Source organism: Pelodiscus sinensis, chromosome 12 (assembly GCF_049634645.1).
Source record: "Pelodiscus sinensis isolate JC-2024 chromosome 12, ASM4963464v1, whole genome shotgun sequence".
NCBI lineage: Eukaryota > Metazoa > Chordata > Testudines > Trionychidae > Pelodiscus > Pelodiscus sinensis.
The window spans coordinates 20,327,607-20,343,111 of NC_134722.1; the positions used below are offsets into that span (position 1 = coordinate 20,327,607).

The 15,505-nt window shown below is 45.7% G+C and overlaps 1 protein-coding gene across 2 annotated transcripts in view; it reads left to right on the forward strand.

The window, feature by feature from the left end:
- The window catches only part of LOC102459884 (fatty acyl-CoA hydrolase precursor, medium chain-like), a 29,607-nt gene extending 14,592 nt beyond the window's left edge, over window positions 1-15,015 (forward strand). The window contains exons 7-15 of one of the 2 annotated variants that reach the window (XM_075940076.1): window positions 1,360-1,464; window positions 3,049-3,096; window positions 4,608-4,745; window positions 4,842-4,922; window positions 7,347-7,494; window positions 10,219-10,350; window positions 11,058-11,130; window positions 11,639-11,828; window positions 14,674-15,015. In XM_075940076.1, coding sequence (XP_075796191.1) covers window positions 1,360-1,464; window positions 3,049-3,096; window positions 4,608-4,745; window positions 4,842-4,922; window positions 7,347-7,494; window positions 10,219-10,350; window positions 11,058-11,130; window positions 11,639-11,816 — 903 coding nt within the window. In that variant the 3' untranslated portion in view covers window positions 11,817-11,828; window positions 14,674-15,015. Of the gene's footprint in view, window positions 1-1,359; window positions 1,465-3,048; window positions 3,097-4,607; window positions 4,746-4,841; window positions 4,923-7,346; window positions 7,495-10,218; window positions 10,351-11,057; window positions 11,131-11,638 lie in introns of both variants that reach the window. The other variant, XM_075940075.1, reaches the window with a different exon arrangement.
- The last annotated feature ends 490 nt before the right edge of the window (window positions 15,016-15,505 follow it).

The window sequence follows — 15,505 nt, forward strand, 5'->3', positions numbered from 1 at the left end:
CAGACTCCCAGAGGTTCCCTCTCAGCTAGCTGCTCTGCTGTCCCTAGCTCAGCTGAGTCCACTACTGAGCAACAAATGTAAATCTAGTCACAAGTTGTGAAAGAAGCTAAGGTCGCTCACTAACCACGTAACCCACACTCCTTCTGGGTGTGGTGTACTGTCCCAAGTAGTGGCACTTAGACCACTTACAAAGAGAGAGAATGAGACAGTTTCCACTTACTGAAGGATTGACACTCTGGCGCTCAATCTTCCAGGGTTCGATTTAGTGGGTCTAGTAAAGACCAGCTAAAACAAATGCTGAGAGTTCCTCTGTTGGCTCCAGAACTCCACGCTGTCTCTAGGAGTAAGGGAAATAGATGGGAGCATTTCTCCCATCAACCTCCCACTGTAGAGATGACACCAAGGTTGGCTTAAGATACTTAGATTCCAGTTACATTATGTAGCTGGAGTTGTGTACCTTAAGCTGATCTTTCCTATACCCCCCAGGCTGCGTCTACACTGGCCCCTTTTCTGAAAGGGACATGCTAATTTTAAACTTCGTAATAGGGAAATCCACGGGGGATTTAAATATCCCCCACGGGATTTAAATAAAGATGTCCGCCGCTTTTTTCCGGCTTTTCTACAAGCCGGAAAAGAGCGTCTAGACTGGCCCGATCCTCCGGAATACAGCCCTATTCCGGAGGATCTCTTATTCCTACTTCAAAGTACTTTGAAGTAGGAATAAGAGATCCTCCGGAATAGGGCTGTATTCCGGAGGATCGGGCCAGTCTAGACGCTCTTTTCCGGCTTTTCTACAAGCCGGAAAAAAGCGGCGGACATCTTTATTTAAATCCCCCGCGGATTTCCCTATTACGAAGTTTAAAATTAGCATGTCCCTTTCGGAAAAGGGGCCAGTATAGACGTAGCTCCCACAGTGTAGACGTGGCCTGAGTCTGTTCTACAATCTTAGCTGAGCGCTAAGTCAGGCCCTCTGACTTGCTCAAGTCATTTAACCTCTGTGCCTTTGTTTTTCCTACATGGGGGGGGGGGGGGGGTTGTGACAATGAATTAATGTTTATACAGCTCTAAGAAAGCAAATTGCACTAGCAAGTGCACAAAACCCTCTTACACGGAGATGCTTAGCTATGGGCAGATCCCTGATTCATTTGCAGCCATATCCTTGAAAAGCTTTTGAAACACACATTCCAGAATGTACACTTGAACTTCCTTACTCTTACAGGAGGATTCTGAGACACCAGAATCCCAGACACACCCGAAACTTACGGTATACAAAGCACACTGAAGGGTAAAGTGTTTTCTGAGAGCTAAACTTTGTTCTCCACAGAGCGCTATTAAAAATGACTTTTTAATTAATTGCAGAAAATTGCTAGGGTATCTGGCTGTCAATCAACCAGCTCTGCTGCAATGGTTCATTGTCTAAGGGAAAAGACAGAAGAAGAGATGATGGAAATAACACTAAAGATGGTAAGTGGTACTGTGTGTGTGTGTGTGTGTGTGTGTGTGTGTGTGTGTGTGTGTGTGGCAAGTGTTCACCTTTTACTGCAAGCAAACAGGATTTCAAAGTTGGGTCCAAGAGTATGCTTGTCAAGTCCCTTTCTGCTTGATTAGAGGAGGAATTAAAGATACTAGATAAGTGCTTTTGGGCAGGGCCCCTGCATTTGCATTTGCATTTGCTTTGCCTGGCACAATGAAGCCCTGATTGTGACTGGATATCCCAATACTAATATAACAATGCCTAATAAATAGGATCATTACCCTTGGAAAGAAAAATGAGTAAAAGGAGATAGGACAGACATTTATAAAGCAATGAGTGATAGAGAATATATTGGACTATTTGTGTTGGCCTTCTTTATTGCCAGAGCACAAATGCACTCACTATTGGGTAACAGCTAAACAGCAATGCTATTACATGATACATATGAATTAAACTGTAGAACTAAATACTGTTCCTTAATAAGCTTTTAATGAAGATTAGATATGTCTGGCTAATGGTACATTTTCTGCCCTGGCTGTCGGCAGAATCAAGGCCTCTGATTTTTATTTTTTTTTATTTTTATAACTATTGACATTTGAGGGTTTTGCCATGTGGTGAATGTGGCAGTAAAGAACTGACTTCACTTCCCTGAGAACCTGAGCAGTCGTCATGTTAAAGCCTGGCTACCCATGGCGAGCAGGAGCTCTAATAGTTTGTCATTGCTGGGGAAAGGTGTCTATCTCTGATTTCTGTAATGGGGCAAGTATGAGATGCACCAAGACAGCACTATTGTCCTTGCAGCCATGGCAGAGACAGACAGGGAAGCAGTCCAGAGAGAGAGTTCTCTTCTCCTGGACTGATGGGCATTGGGAAGGCCATTTTAAATAGTTGTAGGGTGGGATTCCCTATTCTATGGGAGTTCAATGTCCAAACTCTAGTAAACTTGGGTATCCTTAGACTTCTTTGAAAACCCCGACCTTGATTATCTGTTAAATGTTATTGCATGGCTTTAAACAACTTATATTGCAAAACAAAGACCATTTGGATATAAAGAATATGATGCTGGCATTTTCCTCAATATTCATGACCTTAGATTTTGTTTTGCCATGACCACATTATTTTTATATAACTTGTGGTGATAAATCACTAGCCCCTACTTAAAGTGTATTAAGAACAACATCTGAAAAACATGAAAATGTCAAAGCTTGTCTATCCTTATGCTTCGGTTGATCAGGGTGAACTGCCACCTCCCCCATAACTAGAGTGCTATATTAGAGATATTCACCTTCAAGTATCTGGTGTATTGCATTCTCACAGATAGGCCAGCAGAGGGACCACTGTTCTATTCTTTGGCCATTCCTATGGTCACCCTGCTGGCTGTTAAGCAGAAGCAAACATAAGGAAAAGACAGGAAGAAATTAAGATGATAGGTGACGCTGTAATTTGTGTCTTCAGTGACACTCTTTACTGCAATAAAAGAAACCAAATGTGCTGTAAGATTAGAATAATCGAGAGTGGCAACTATCACACAACTCATCCTTTTTTTTTTTTTTCCTCCTTCTTGCCTTCTGCAGGAATACACAAGATTACCCTTGAATGCTTCTTCTGGAGACTCTGAAATGGTGACTCTTTTGATTTCCTGTTTGGGCTTTGAATTCTCTGTAACCATATTCTAAAGAAAGAGAAGCCATTCCTGCAAGCATATACCAAAACTCACAATTCCCATATAGAACAAACATAAAAACTGAAGGCTTGAGACTACAAGTATATGAGAAAATGTGCAATAGGCAAATGCCCCCCCCCCCCCCCCCCCCCCCCCGTTTCCAGTACCACTAAAGTCATCAGCCAAATGAATCCACTGTGGCTGGGTAGATGGCTCTTTCACTTGGCATCCAGGAAGTTTTTGATGGAGTAATCAAAACTTTGCACAAAGGATAGAACAGCAGAATTATTGTTTTCTACAAAATAGCAATTTTTTGCCCCACTTACATGGTTTTTCCCATCACTAGATTAGCTTACTGCACTGTTTTGCAATCCCCCAACATAAGTTAATTTTGCCCTTATTTATATGTATGTAGACCCAATAGGGATGAAATAGTATAAGTATGGATGGAATTTGACTGACTTCTCTGTGCCATGAGCATTTAACATACAAAGGTGAGAACCAGAGCCATCCTTCGGATTTATGGAGCCCTATGCAGTACTATTAAACTGGTGCCCCTAATATGCCCAATGGCAGGTGGGGTAGGAACGACGATTTTTTTAGAGATGTGATTTTATAATCCTGAGCAACACTAATGTAACATTTTAAGCATATTTTAAACTAAACTTGTAGATCTACACAGTAAATTCAGAAACTGATAGTATATACCTGAACTAGGTAAATGCCAGTTAAATGGCTTCATTGTCACTTAAATGGCTCTTTCACAGGTTCAATGTTCTGCTAATAGGCCTACAAGGCTTTTAAGTTAACTAGAGCCTTTCCAGAGAAAACAGTGTCAGGAAGAGGTGGGTGGATGGACACAGAGACAGTCTATAATCTATACTGTGCCTCTCTTGTGCAAAAGCTTATGCAAATGAAGCACAGATTAGCATATTGTCATGCTTCATTTGCATAATTGGGGGCTCCTTTTGCACAAGAGGCTTTTGTAGATGGCTCCTTTTTGTGCAAAAACCCCCTCTTGCGCAAGAGCCGTTCTTCCTGAGAAAAGGAGCTCCTTATCTACACAGCTCCTTTTTGCACAAAAGCCTCTTACGCAAAAGCGGCCCCTAATTAATTATGCAGGTGAAGCGTGGCAATGTGCTAATATGTGCTTCATTTGCATAAGCTTTTGCACAAGAGAGGTACAGTAGAGATGTAGCCTAAGACTTAGTGGTTCCCCAATTTTTTGGGTGCCCTACGCCATTGCATACTTTGCATATGGGTAAAGACAGCCCTGGACAGAGCACACATGGTTAAACAGGATAGAAAATCTGCAGGAGAAACTCAGAACACAGCTTGCAATGTGTATTCCTCTCTTACAGTCACATCTCACCCTTTTACTAATAACATATGAGCTCCCCTCAGCTTGGTTGAGGTCTGCAGTGGGAATCCAGTAACTTATAAATAACAAAGAATTTTTTTTCTTTGCAGTCCATGTTTATCTCTGCAGTTATGGATGGTGTATTTCTTCCCAAAAGCCCTGAGGAGCTACTCGCTGAAAAAAAAATTAATGCAGTCCCATATATAATAGGAGTAAATAACAATGAATTCGGATGGTTACTTCCTAATGTAAGTGATTGTAATGGCTATATTTATAGCCCAGTCTGTTAATTCTTTAGGAATATAGGAATTCACAGGAAATGTCATGTTCTTTTTACTGTACAGATGGTGAAATTTCCTGCTTTCATGGAAGGTTTGGATAAAGAAACAGTAAAAGCACTGCTCCTCAGCTCGGAGTTCTTTACAGTAAGACTCTTTCAGATTCATTCCCATATGATGGGTATAGTCCTGGGTGAGCTCTCCCTCCCCAACTTTCAATATTTTATTATGTGTGTGTGAGACTGTCTTACACCATACACCTCTGTTCAAAAGGACAGGCCTACCACAGCAGTATCTCATAGGGGTAAAAAACCATTTTGGGCTAAAACTTCTGAATAGACAGCCATATCCCACTGACAGAAAAGTGTCAAACAGGCAGAAGAGGAGCACAATTCTGCTTCCTCTTGAGATTAGACACAATCTGTGATAACCGATGCTCTTTTATACTTACACACACACACACACACACACACACCTGCAAGAGATTGCATCCCATTCTTTAACAGGAGTTCCCATGCCAGTTGCAGACCAGAAAGCCCTTGGCAGCATGGCTCCTGCAGGTACTGCACTGGAAAGAGACTGCAGCAGGCCTGGCTGTACAGAGGGCATGAAAGGTGCAAAAGCACACACACCTCTTTGGACTCCCAAGTAAGCATGGTCCAGACAGCCAGGGGAAGATGGGAGTGATGCACTGCCTAAGCTTCCCTCCCCAATGCTCTGGCCAGCCAGGGGAAGGCTGGGGATGATTTCCCTGCTTACTTGAGGGACCTTGGGAGGTGCATTCATGCTCTTCCAGTCCATACTTACAAAAAAGCCTCCCCCACAGAAATTCCTGCACATGGGCCTGTGCAGGGAGTTAAAAGGATCAAGCAGCAGTCCAGAGGAGAGGGACTTCTAGTTTATCAAGCCCACCTCCCTCCCTCAGACTTGGGGGTTTCAAACTCTTGGGCTATGTCTACACTACAGGCTTTTTGTTCTTGCGCAAAAACTTGCAGAGTGTTTACACTGCACACGCGTTCTTGCGCAAGTAAATTTACAATAAAGCGTTGCGCAAGAAGCCCTCTGTTCCAAGAGTTATTCCTCTCCCCACAAGGAATAAGCCCTCTTGCGCAAGAGCTCTTGCACAAGAAGGCAGTGTGGACGAGCTACGGGTTTCTTGTTCAAGAAACCCCTATGGCTAAAATGGCCATCAGAGCTTTCTTGCGCAAGAGAGCGTCCACACTGCCATAGACACACTTGCGTAAAAGCACATCTCTTGCGCAAATGCACATGGCAGTGAGGACCCGCTCTTCCGCAAGACCTTTTGCACAAGAATGCTTGCGCAAAACAGTTCTTGCGCAAGAAGCCTGCCGTGTACACGTGGCCTTGGTGTCTGACAGAAAGCAGTGGGAGTAAGTCTTGGCTCTCTACTCAAATGGGAGACTCTACGGAAATGCATGGAATTTCTGCTCACCTATACAGGTTATTCCCATGTGGAAGAGATTAGGACTCCTATTGTGAACCTCAAAATGTTCAAAAATAATGAATCAGACTCCAAAAATCATGAGATCAGCCCCCATATCATTAGATCATTTTAAAGAGAAAATTGTGATTTTGCGGGGGGGATCTTTCTTTAGCTTTTTTAAATCCCCAGTCAATGCGGCAGTTACCATGTTGCCAGCTCTCCTGACTGCTTACGGTGAGGTGGTTCAAGTTTCACCTGCCAAAACTCTCATTGCTGCTCAGACACAGAACTTGTAGCTTCCTTCCAATTCTCAGCCTTCTAATTAATTAATTCTGTTGTCCATTCCAGCCCCACATGTACCCGTTCCCTATCTCAGCAGTTAATTTACACACTTCACTCCCTCTGCTCTACATCAGCCCCTAGTGGTTCAGCAGACGTCTGACCTTTCTATAGCTCCAGGGTTCTTTACACACTTTCCCTCTTCCTAGGCCTGTGCTGCAGTCTTTTAACAGAAAGGATGAGGGATCAGGTCTACCCTGAACACCCACGCTCTTTACTCCATAGCTGCTCCCTCATCCCTCCCCAAATACTCTTATTAGCTCCTGAGAGAGGGAGGGTGAGAATTTTTCTTGCCTTTTGTTGCAGTCCTGATTAGCTGCTTTTATCACTTGGAAAGAGAAGCCAATCAGAGGAGACTTTTTCTAGAGCTGAGCTAGAAATCCCATGAAATTCTCATGAGCCACTTCCAGTGGAGACCAAAGTTGCATTGCGTTCGAGGAAATCACTGGAACTACTGTCAAACTTATATATGTTCATCAGAATTACTGATTGATAACACTGTGTGGATATTAATACGGTGGTCCCTGACACCTTCAAAGTCCTGCAAACCTCTTGCTCCCTAAAAAAGCATAAGCTGCCAATGTCACAAGTTCTAATTCAGTGTTATGAATACTTCCCATGCCGCACCACAATTTCGGATTTTCTGTGGGAGGGGTAATTTGGTTTAGTGTTCATACAGCTAGCTAGTAATTGCTGAAGGGCTCTAGGGAAAATGAAGCTCATTAAATGCTGCAGCTGTTTCCAACAAACATCACCGTTATAACAAGTATTTTTATTGTTCATTCTAGCATGTTCCTGCTGAATTCACTTATCTATTATCTGATGAATATCTAAGCAATATAGAGGAACCTACTCAGCTACGAGATGGGCTTTTTGAATTGCTGGGAGATGTAGTATTTGTTGTTCTAAGCATTCAAACAGCTAGATATCACAGAGGTGAGTTTCCAATTTTTTAAATGTTAAATTCCATCTTACCAATATCCTTATTCAAAGCCTGCCCCAGAAACAGTCTATATCCTTGTGTCTGTAAGGGTATGTCTACACTACAAAGTTAATTCGAACTCAGGGTATGTCTACACTACAAAGTTAGTTCGAACTAACGTCCGTTAGTTCGAATTAACTTTGATAGGCGCTACACAGGCAAACTGCTAGTTCGAACTTAATTCGAACTAGCGGAGCACTTAATTCGAAGTAGGTAAACCTCATTCTACGAGGACTAACACCTAGTTCGAATTAAGTAGTTTGAATTAAGGGCAGTGTAGCCACTTAATTCGAGCTAGTGGGAGGCTAGCCCTCCCCAGCTTTCCCTGGTGGCCACTCTGGGCACCACCAGGGAAACTCGTCTGCCCCCGTCCTGGCCCCGGAGCCCTTAAAGGGGTACAGGCTGGCTACAGTGCCTGTGCCAGGTGCAAGCCTGCCAGCACCCAGCCAGCAGACCCTGCACCTGGCAAGGCACGAGCCAGCCACCTGCTGCCACCCAGCCCTCCGCCTCTTCCCGGGACCAGGCTGGCGGCTCCCGGGAGCCTACCCAGGTCCGCAAGAGGCGGGCGCCCACCAGGTCTAGTGCGGAGATCGTGGACCTCATCCATGACCTCCGCACTAGGCACAGGAAAGTGGCTGTCTAGGGCAGGATAGCTACCAGCCTGGACATCCAGGAGCAGGTTTGCATGAAAATCAGGGTGGTCCAGTGAGACCCCCGACCCTGAGCTTAGAATGGCCGTACTGGGTCAGACCAAAGGTCCATCTAGCCCAGTAGCCTGTCCACCGACAGCAGCCAACACTAGGGACCCTGGAGGGGATGGACCGAAACAATGACCAAGCCATTTGTCTCGTGCCATCCATCTCCAGCCTTCCACAAACAGAGGCCAGGGACACCATTTCTACCCCCTGGCTAATAGCACTCCATGGACCCAACCTCCATGACTTTATCTAACTTCTCTTTAAACTCTGTTCTAGTTCTAGCCTTCACAGCCTCCTGCAGCAAGGAGTTCCACAGGTTGACTATTTGCTTTATGAAGAACTACTTTCTTTTATTAGTCTGAAGCCTGCTACCCATTCATTTCATTTGGTGTCCTCTAGTCCTTCTATTATGGGAACTAATGAAGAACTTTTCTTTATGCACCCTCTCCATACCACTCATGATTTTATAGATCTCTATCGTATCCCCCCTCAGTCTCCTCTTTTCTAAACTGAAAAGTCCCAGTCTCTTTAGCCTCTCTTCATATGGGACCTGTTCCAAACCCCTAATCATTGTAGTTGCCCTTTTCTGAACCCTTTCCAAGGCCAAAACATCTCTTTTGAGGTGAGGAGACCATATCTGTACACAGTACTGAAGATATGGCGTACCATAGTTTGATACTTCCCTTCCTCCTTCTTCCCCTGGCTTCCCCCTTCCAGCTCCCTCCACCCAGGTTTCCCCCCCTCTCTCTCTTCCCCTCTCCCACCTCCTTTTCCCAGTCTCCCCAAGTTTTGTTCAATAAAGAGAGTTTCTATTTTTGAACACACGTGTCCTTTATTTTGTACATCAGGAAGGGGGGCTAGGGAGGAATGGGGTACGAGCCCCCGATGGGGAGGACTGGGGTGGCTCTGTGGGCTCCTCGGGGTGGAAGCTCTCCTGCAGCCCCCCGATTGACACCCCCCCCCGGATGGCAGCCTGCGGCAAGTGCAGCCGGGATGATGGCCGAGTCCTGTGATATGCCGAGTGTGGGCATTCAGGGCACTCCAAGCCAGGACTGCTTTGCTGTCCCTCATCAAGTTAGACAAGCGAGCAGGGAACCCCTGAGAACTGTCTGTCCGGGGTGGGGGTCGGGTCCCTTTAAACACAGCCCTCGGCTAGCCTGAGACAGCAGCGCCACGCTCTAAGTCCTACTCTGATGCCCTGCCGGCACTGCTTCCAGCCATCCTTAACCTCGGTTCAGGGTCCACTCAATGTGGACATGCTAGTTCGAATTAGCAAAACGCTAATTCAAACTAGTTTTTAGGTCTAGATGCACTAGTTGGAATTAGCTTAGTTCGAATTAACTAATTCGAATTAAGTTAGTTCGAATTAGTGCTGTAGTGTAGACATACCCTCATGGATCAACTCCATAGCTTTCCAGACACAATCTCCTGCTGTCCTGAAACTTTATTTAGAAAAGTGACTATGGCTTTGTCTTTCATGGTGCTTTCAGGGTCCATGTTATCATGAAAGCCAGGAGAGCTGTCCATTTAGCGTTCCTGTAAGGAACCAGTTCTTCTACTACAGAGTTACAGACTTAGGGGGGTTGAGCTCTATTCTTGTTCTGAAAGGAAAGGAACAGGCACATGCTTCTGCAAAGAGCAAGACAAAGTGAAAACCAATGGAAACAAATATAGAGGATTCCTATTCTTCACATGGGGTTTTCCAGTGCATAATGTATCTGAAGTTCTGAACTTTTTTGACTGGCACCAGCTTTGTGACTGTCTGGGTGCTTGTTGTGCTGCAGATGACTATTTCACATTAATCTTTGGTAATATATGTTTGCATCTCAGTTCCAGTTTAGTTATTAATAATCCATTTAGCTGGCCAACCAAATGGCTATCATTTTGCCAGCATCTTACCCAAGTAGCTCTTTATTTCAGTGCGTTGTTCTATGTGAAATTGTTATAATTGGAACTCTTCTTAACTTTGTTTTCTATTAGATTCTGGCAACCCTGTCTATGTTTATGAGTTTCATCATCAATCAAGTTCATATAAAGGTGTTAGACCAGACTTTGTAAAAGCAGATCATGGCGACGAAATTGGTTATGTCTTTGGAAAGCCCTTCTTAGCTGGTGACGTATCTGTGCTTACTAACGAATTCTTATTAAAGCATCATTATTATGACCCAAGTGGAACTGATGGTTAATAATGTTGCAAATACTGAAATGTAATAGTGGTATGAACACTGTATGGCTACGTCTAGACTGGCATGATTTTGCGCAAATGCTTTTAACGAAAAAGATTTTGCGCAAAAGTGTCCGTGGCCAATCTAGACGCGATTTTGCGCAAGAAAGCCCTGATCGCCATTTTGCGCATTGGGGCTTTCTTACACAAAAAATTCCTTCCCTGTCTACACTGGCCCTCTTGCGCGAGTATTCTTGCGCAATAGGGTTTATCCCTGAGTGGGAGCATCATAGTATTTGCACAAGAACACTGACAATCTTACATTAGATCGTCAGTGCTCTTGCACAAATTCAAGCAGCCAGTGTAGACAGGCAGCAAGTTTTTGCGCAAAAAAAAGGATCTGATCTGAGGAAGTGGGTCTGGCCAACGAAAGCTCATCTAATAAACCATCTTGTTAGTCTTTAAAGTGCTACATAGTCCTGTATTTTGCTTCTATTATTATTACCACCATGCTCACTGCTGTAAAAATACAGGAGTTATGATCTTTGTTTCCTGTCTTATAGCAGTGAACTACCAATACTTTTTAAGTGGAATAAATTCTGAATGCACCTACATCAGTATAACCTTTGTACTGACATTTTATATCTTGCCTCAGGTGATGCTACAGAAGAAGAGAGTAAACTCAGCAGAACAGTCATGCAATACTGGGCTAACTTTGCTCGAAAAGGGTGGGTGAGACTTATAATACATGAATCATGGGTCAGATTTTGCCATTGCTGCTGAAAACACTGTCAGCACTTTTCTTGTGGGCCCCATCTTTTTGCAGAGTTTAAGATTTCATGTCAAAACAAACTAGTTTCAAATTCCTGTGGTTGCAAAGAAAACATGCCAAGTATGATCTACTGCAGGACTGTCTTACTCAACCTGCAGATAAACAGAAAAAATAGGACCAAGGGCTTTAGCTTATAATACTCATATAATGAAATATTCAAGCCTTATGACAATGTTGACATACATTTTTTTTATCTGTATCTGTTGCTAATGGCAGATCATTTTAGCAGAAACAACCAGAGATTGAGGTTGGATCAAAGCTTGAATTAACCACCACTGTGTCCTACCTTTCCCTCCCCAAGGGATCTGATCCATGACAATTAATGAACCAACACTGCATTGTGCAAATTTCATTGCAATGATAGAAAAATGGAAAGATAATTCTTCACTTTTTTTTTTTTAAAGCAATCCTAATGGTGAAGGTTTGGTGAACTGGCCAGTGTATAAGCGGGATGAACAATACCTTATAATAAACTTGGTGCAGAAAGCAGCAACGAAACTGAAAGAGAACAGAGTGAAGTTCTGGACAAAGACCCTGCCTAAAAAGATGGCTGAAGGGAAGAGAGAACGCACAGAGTTATAAACTGAGAAGCATGTGGGTCGCTTTTATTACAGTTACAGTTGCCAGATACCTTCACAGAAAATCCCGAACAGGCTGGGAAAAATTGGTTGAGCAAAAAAGAGGTCACTGTGCCTTTAAATTACCACAGTCCTCGCTCCCCCCACCCTCGCAGATGCTGCCGGCCTTCCATCCGAGGAAAATAGAAAATATCAGACATGTAAAATGTGTGGTATTTTCTGTTTTCCTCAGATGGAAGGCTGGCAGCATCTGCGAGGATGGGGGGAGCGAGGAGTGTGGTAATTTTTTACCAGACAGAAGGCCAAAATATCAAACTGTCTGGGCAAAAACCGGACACCTTGCAACCCAATTTGGCCACTGTGGGCAGACAGGACACTGGGCTAGACCCTGTCTGGCCATTCTTACACCCACCTCTTCAATCAAAGGCAGGAGCTGTGTGCTAGCCCGAACACGGGGACAAGTGAGATTGGGCGGGGAGAGGGGCACATTTGAGAAGGATTCCCTGGGGCGAGGGAGGGGCCCTGATCCAGAGACAATCCCTTCTCCAGGTTGTGGGGACATGTGTTTGATCAGCTGTTTGTGGCCCAAACTACAGACCCAGCCAAGTGACTGGACCTTCCCCTCTCCCCCCACACTATTTCCTGCTGGGTGAAGCAAACCAGGACCTGGCAGGGCCACTCCTGGATATCGCACTCCTTCCTGTCCTGCCCTCCCCTCACCTCTCCTCCCCCCCCCCCCCCCATTACTTTGCACAGGAGTTTTTTCCGCAGGTTCTTGGGGAGCTCCGCCCCCCCCCCCCCCCCCAAGACCACTTCCACCTGCACCGGGAAGGGGCATGGTGCCTCCCCAGCCATGGCTGGTGAGTTCTGAGCAGCCAGGCTGGTCAGTCTTGCAGAGCCAGTTTCACTTTCATTCAGGAGAGTCAACTCCACCCCCTCCTCGTGTTCTTCCCCCCCTTTGTAACTCTGTGCAGGGCTGCGGGAAGAGTGGGAGGCAGAGCCAGGGACCCGCCCTGCCCCCAGAGAAGCCAAATCTCCCTCTGCTTCTGCTCATATCCCTCCCCTAGGAGGCAAGCCCCATCTTTTTCAACCACTGCACCTTTAAATTGCTTCACTCCCCCCACCCTCGCAGATGCTGCTGGCCTACCATCTGAGGAAAACAGAAAATACCAGACATTTTACATGTCCAGTAGTCTGTTTTTTTTTTTTTTATTATTACCAGATGGAAGGCCAAAATACCGAACTGTCCGGGTGAAAACCAGAGACCTGGCAACCCTAAGCAGAGAAATAAAAAGATTACTCAATCTGAAGGGGAGGCATTTGATAACCGTGGGCTGTGTCTAGACTGGCAAGTTTTTCCGCAAAATCATCTGTTTTTGCGGAAAAACTTGCCAGCTGTCTACACTGGCCGCTTGAATTTCCAGAAAAGCACTGACGATCTCATGTAAAATCATCAGTGCTTTTCCGGAAAAACTATGCTGCTCCCGTTCGGGCAAAAGTCTTTTTCCGAAAGACTTTTGCGCAAAAGGGCCAGTGTAGACAGCATAGTACTGTTTACTGCAAAAAAAGCACGATCGTGAAAAAGGGGATCGGGGCTTTTTTGCGGAAAACCGCGTCTAGATTGGCCACGGACGCTTTTCCACAAAAAGTGCTTTTGCGGAAAAGCATCCTACCAATCTAGACACCCTTTTCCGAAAATGCTTTTAAAGGAAAACTTTTCTGTTAAAAGCATTTTCGGAAATTCATGCCAGTGTAGACGTAGCCATTCTGTAATCCAGTATCATGATTATATATAGTAGTTCTAACACATTACACATGCTGAGTAGCGGTGTTACTAGGGTTGCCAGGTGTCTGGTTTTCTACCAGACAGTCTGGTATTTTCTGAATTCCTGGCTGGGCGCTGAACGGAAGCATGGCAGGGGCGGGGAAGCGACTGGGAAGCGGGGCCGCAATTGATGCTAGGAGCCCTGTGGTTGCACGCAAAAGCCAGGTGGGGCGAAGCAGGGCGGGGCCGGGACTCCCAGCCACTCCCCCTACCCAGCTTTTGCACATGACCAGAGGCTCCCAGTGCCAGTTGCGGCCCTGCCTCCCAGCTGGGAGCCTCTGGTTGCATGCAGAAACCACGCTGGGGGAATGACTCCCAGCCCTTCCCCACCCCCACCTGGCTTCTGCTCGCAACTAAAAGGAGTGCCTGCCATGGGTGCGGCTCAAAGCACTCTGGCTGTGGCCAGTGGCTGCACCCCCCTCCCGGTCTGCTTCCCGCCCCCCTCTCCTCCCGTCCAGCCCTGCGGTCCCCCGCCAGCTCTGCTTCCTGCCCCACCCACCTCCTGGTCAGCCCCCCCTCCCAGCTGGTTCTCTTCCTCCCCTCCCCCCCCCCGTTCTTCCTCCCATAGCCAGACAGGAACCCCCCCTTGCAACATCCATCTTGCTTGCCCCTCTTAGATGCCTGGAGCATACAGGGCATAGAGCGAGCAATAAAACCAGCATAGTCTTTTAAGCCTTGACAGGAGGCCCGGATATGCTGGCTGCTGTGACCCTGGATGGCTGTAGACAGAGATACGCCAATTGTTGACCTCAGGGCTGCGAGAACTGCCTTGGCTGGCACCTATATTGATACGAACACACACTCGTCCGGGGAGAGAAATCTCCTGCCCAGTAAAGACTATCCAGTACTCACAATTCAGTTATCTCTCTTACAAGTGTAAATTAAGTTGAAACTCCCTGGTAAGAACTGGCGTCACAAAGACGGACCAACACAATTTGGCATCTTAGATAAGAAAGAGGATACGTGCCCCTATGGATATAAAAGATGGGCCCAGCAGCACACTTACTCTGAGTGTCACTCTACCATCTATCTGCAGGTCAGGTTAGGTGATTGGCCTCCCGAGGTTCCACGCCCACCTTGTATTCGTCTTTCCTAGGAATCGAGTGACCAGCCCTGGCTTGACCCGCTGGAGTAGAGAGGCACAGAAGGGGGTAAAAATTGTACCTGTATGTGTCCTTTGTTTAAGTAGATACATAGAATTAGAGCTCTTTAAAGATTATGCTGTCAGTACCATTATTATTCTTATTTTCTATCTTTATTTTCTTTGTAACCACTTTTAAGATCTATATTTGCTAGCAGTTAAGAAATAGAGCAATAGCCATTGCAACCATATGATTTATAAGCTTCTTTAATAAACCTGTAACTGTTTAAGCTTTAACCTGACTCCTTCAGTTGCTGTAACAGAACCAAGCACAATTTAAAAGAACTCCAGCCGGTGATAGGGCAGACACTGTGAGGGAGAGCTGAGCGTTTGGGTCCTGTAGCCTCCACGGGACAGACCCTTTGGGGCATCTGTCAGCCTTCCTTGGGCTGCCCTCTGTGAAGGGACCCCGGTCCTAGCAGTTGAAGACTCAGATGTGACACACTCTCCCTGCAAACTCTCAGGGGCGCCCATCAGCCTTCCCTAGGCTGCCCGCTGCGAAGGGATCTCAATCCTAGCAGTTGAAGACTGGGGTGTATAACACACACACTGCCCTGACCATCGGCTGACACCCTCCTCCCCCCTCCCCCCCCCCGCCCATGATCAAGTGTGTCTGGTTTTTTGACGGGGTCTACCTGGCAACCCTACGTGTTACCCTTTATTCCCCCTATATTTTCTCTTCAGAGGTATCCCAAAATAACTATTCTGTGTCTTTTGAACCAGCCCA